General features: G+C 44.1%; 1 protein-coding gene across 2 annotated transcripts; it reads left to right on the forward strand.

Moving 5' to 3' along the window:
- Positions 1-1,126: 1,126 nt before the first annotated feature.
- On the forward strand, positions 1,127-3,836 carry LOC120647428 (nucleoside-triphosphatase THEP1). Of its 2 annotated transcripts, XM_039924216.1 has the most exons (6): positions 1,127-1,276; positions 1,357-1,447; positions 1,580-1,667; positions 2,695-2,779; positions 2,878-3,034; positions 3,455-3,836. In XM_039924216.1, the coding sequence occupies exons 1-6, from the start codon at positions 1,232-1,234 to the stop codon at positions 3,568-3,570; spliced, it is 582 nt and encodes a 193-aa protein (XP_039780150.1). In that variant the 5' UTR covers positions 1,127-1,231; the 3' UTR covers positions 3,571-3,836. The 2 variants fall into 2 exon arrangements, 1 of the variants encoding a protein (XP_039780150.1); XR_005664789.1 differs by lacking the exons at positions 1,357-1,447; positions 1,580-1,667.
- The last annotated feature ends 355 nt before the right edge of the window (positions 3,837-4,191 follow it).

The following is a 4,191-nucleotide window of genomic DNA, read 5'->3' on the forward strand; positions in this document are numbered from 1 at the left end:
GTACAGGGGGAGGAACATCATGTGTTGGAGGCCATAGTTTGGGGGCACAGAAGTCATCCATGTCGTCATCCCAGTTAACACAACTTGGTGCTTGAGGTGCTGCAGCATGACTTGACGAACCTCCGGTCATCTGTTCTTGTGGAGGCCAAGTAATATCACCCGAAGATCTTCTCCACCTCGTTCGCCTAGTTTGCGGCATAAGTCCACCGAAGATACATACCAATTTATGGAAATTTGGTATCGATTTGTTAATCAACTCCGTGTCCTCGGGGTAATCCTAACATATAATAAAAAAATAATTTTACTATTTTATAAATATAGATTCCAAATGACAGACGAAATTAGAACTGAATGAGAGTTATCTTAATGTGCATCTCATACACCTCTGGCCGCATCTATATCTTACAAGAACTTTGTAAGAATCCAATGACATTAGGATGATTCGCCAGTTCACATACTCTCATGTATATATTCCGACGTTCTAGCAGGTGTCCTTTACATCTTGCGTTGTAATACCTCGAAACATTGTGAAATCTTTAAATTCTACTATTTTGGACAACACCATCTCTATCGTATCATCGCTAATGGATCCAACTTCTTACTGATTAAAAGATGTGTCATGATATCAAGTATTATACTAGATTTTTCTTCGGTCCATGAAAATCCTCCTGAATTAGAGGCATCGATTGCCTTATGCTGTAATATCAATAAGGCACTGTCATTATAAATCTACAATTCTATATTTCACTAACAAAAATTAATTCTAGCCTCGAACTCGTACTTAAATTGTTCTACTATAGCACTAGTTATATTAACCCGTGGGGGGGGGGCGACCCCCCCACGCCGGCCGAGCCCCCGCGCCCCGCTGACCGAGGACCGGATCGTAAACTTTTTTTTTACAGAAAAGACCTGTCGCCCACCCCATAGGTGACAGGAGCCCATTTTTGAAATTTCTTGGAACGGCCATATATTTTTGAAATTTTAATTTTTTTAAATATAAAAATAAAAAAAACGCCATATGCATATCGGCTCATAGCCTAGTGGGAAATCCAGCCCATCAAGCCCACGTGACAAAATTCTGCTTTCACACTCTAGTAACGTAAAGCAATGAACACAACAGCAGTTTCCGTCTCCGCCGCCGCGTTGCGTAGGATCACAGAACTCACTCGAACGCGCGGCGCCTCCCGCCTCGCCGTTGGCACCCGCCGCCGCCTGCCTCACCGCCGGTCCCATGGCAGCCGCGCCGTCGAGGTGCCTCCTCGTCACTGGCCCGCCGGTAAACCCCTAACCTCTCGCAGAACCCTCCTCCTCTTCCCCCAACAGCCGCCTCACGGCTTGGGCTTCCGGTGCTCGCAGGGCGTGGGGAAGACGACGCTGGTCATGCGGGTGTTCGAAACCCTCAGGGGTTCCCACCCGAACCTCTCCATTCGCGGATTCTATACCCGTACTGCGTTCACCTAGCCCTCTCGAACTCCGATTCGTTCGCGCTTCGCAACTGGCGACCAGAAATTTCACCAGCTTTTGTGTGTCGTCTTGTTGGCTTGGGGGGGGGGGGGGGGGGGTGGGGGGGGGGGGGGGGGGGTGAGGGAGAGTGGGGAAAGGGTAGGGTTCGAGGTTGTCACGGTCGACGCCCGAAGTGGACCGCTCGCTTCATCCAAGGTTTCCAGGTCGGTCTCACCTTGCTGTTATGCTGCTTCTGGTTTGATTTGTTTAGCACTGTGCATTTGGGTAATTGGGATTTTGAATTGTGCCAGTACTATGGAAATTATCTGATAATATGGAGTTGTAGGCTACTTATTCAAGCTGTCAAGCACGATAGGAGCTATTGCATTGCTGTGTATCTAGACAAATAGCCCAACATGTTTTTCGAGATTACTTCCCTGCAATTCTAGTTCTAGTTAAAGTCACTGCTCAATTCTAAATGAATGTCCCATTTCCAACATGCCAACGCCAAGCAATGGCCATGCTTGGACGACTTAAACCAGTGGCGGACCCAGGAATGGAATGGAGACTAGGCGAAGTCAAAAGAGTGTCCTCTTTCAATCTCTAGCAGGAGAGGTTTGCGACCACGGTTGATAGATTTGTACTGCTAGCTGTTGGATTCAATAGATCAGGCCGGTCTCTTGAACTTTTGAAATGCGTCACTGCTGTGAAAATTATCTGATACTATGGAGTAGTAGACTAGTTGTTCAACCCTTGAAGATCAGGCAGGAGCTACTGCATTGCTCTGCATCAAGCATATTGTCTAACATCTTGAGATTGCTACCTGCAATTATATTTGAAATTTAGCGCTCAATTTTAAATGAAGGCCCCTTTCTAGTGCACCAATGCTAAGTAATGGCCTTGCTCGAATGACTTAAACCCGTCTTTGCTGATGATTGGAGAATGGTGCATCTTGTCTAATACACAGATTATCTGACCAATTGTGCTGGTCTGTGCTCATGTATAACACAATATTTCAATTGTCACATAAACTTTCCATTGTCAGATGAACATGGAATTTGCCAATTCCTTTTGTCATACTTCCCTCCTACATATACAAGTTAGTCAAAATATGACAGCTTAATGAAATATTGTGTCCATTACCTCTTTGCCCGTGTAATAATTTTCAACCATCACGATGATATATGGGTGCTGAATTCTTTTGCTTAGATATGTTCACGCATATCATCAAGCACTATGTTCTTTTTGCAGCCCAGAATCTGTTCGATGGCCTACTGTTGGGAAATACAAAGTAGATGTAGCATCCTTGGAATCACTAGCATTACCTGAGCTGCAGGTAAGCAGTTCTGAGTTATGTTTCGAAAGTCTGTGTTGACTGATTATGATGCAAAAGCCAAAAGGTAATGCCCTTCATATTCCTTGTTGAAATGTCAGGTCAAGGAAGAAACAGATCTCTTCATCATTGATGAAGTGGGTAAAATGGAGCTGTTCAGTTCAGCATTTTTCCCTGCTGTAATGAGAGTTATCGAATCCAATATACCAGTGTTGGCCACCATACCGATTCCTAGAAATGGCCGAGACATTCCAGGAGGTACCTTGTTATCTTCTTTTGCAACTTTGCAGAGGCTACTGATCAATATTCACTCTGTTCGCTGTGCTGTCGTTGGTGTCTGGTGCTGATTTGTTGTGAGAGAAAAGTACTACTGGTGGCTGGTGGCTGGTGCTGGTTTGGTGTGAGAGAAAAACACTATTGCACAAAGTCTTGCATAAATTACCATTTCCTTGGTTACCTTCAACAGCCATTTCATCTATGTATTTGAGGAATCTGCATCCGTGCACATGTTTAAAGCTTGCTAATTCAGCCAACTATGCTATGTTATGTCAATGAACTAATTGATACCTCATACTGAAATACTATTCCAAAATTTTCTTCAAATTTAGTTGCAAGTCCCGATTCTGACCATGGTTTGCCCCTGGAGTTCTCATTGAATACTTTTTCTGTAAAATGCAGTTGCAAGGTTGCGGAATCATCCTGGAGCAGCTATTTTCACCTTAAATACTGGTAATAGGGATATGATGAGAGAAACAATCTACAATCAGTTAAAGTGTTTGTTGCAGAAGAGGTGATTTGCTAACCACCCTGTGTGCTCATTTTGTTAGTCTGACATAAGGCTTGAAATAAATCTTTCTTGTATGCAAAATCAAAAGTAGAAGTTTTCATTCACTATTTGTACAATATAGCCTATAATAGAACTTATGGTCACGTCTTATGGTGTTGTACCTGAACCTGAAATACCCTTTTCCATGTTTACCGACCAACGAAAAGGCAGTCGGATTACTATATTCTTGCACTGTACTGGTAAAATCTTAATGTACAATAAGCTTACTGTTTAGTTTTTCTTAGCTCTATGTGCGGTTCTTGAATCATGTATTCACATTCACTGAGTCGAAAAACTTCGGCGCAACAGCTCTCTTGTATGGATGCATTTAGCACCTCTACAACTACAAGTATCACATGCTTTGCACAACTTGTCGTGGTGCTGCAAACCACGGCCGGGTGGCGGAAGGCACCCGCCCTAGCCCAGAGGGTGTGAACTCGGGGGTTAGCTAGTCTTAGTTCGATCTCACTCAAGAACACGATGAACACAGCTGGTTTAGAGTGGTTCGGGCCGCCGGAGCGTAATACCCTACGTCCACTGTGTGTTGTATTGCTTGCGCTCTCTAGCTGAGTCTTGAGAGAGTCTGAGG

Source organism: Panicum virgatum, chromosome 9K (genome assembly GCF_016808335.1).
Source record: "Panicum virgatum strain AP13 chromosome 9K, P.virgatum_v5, whole genome shotgun sequence".
NCBI lineage: Eukaryota > Viridiplantae > Streptophyta > Magnoliopsida > Poales > Poaceae > Panicum > Panicum virgatum.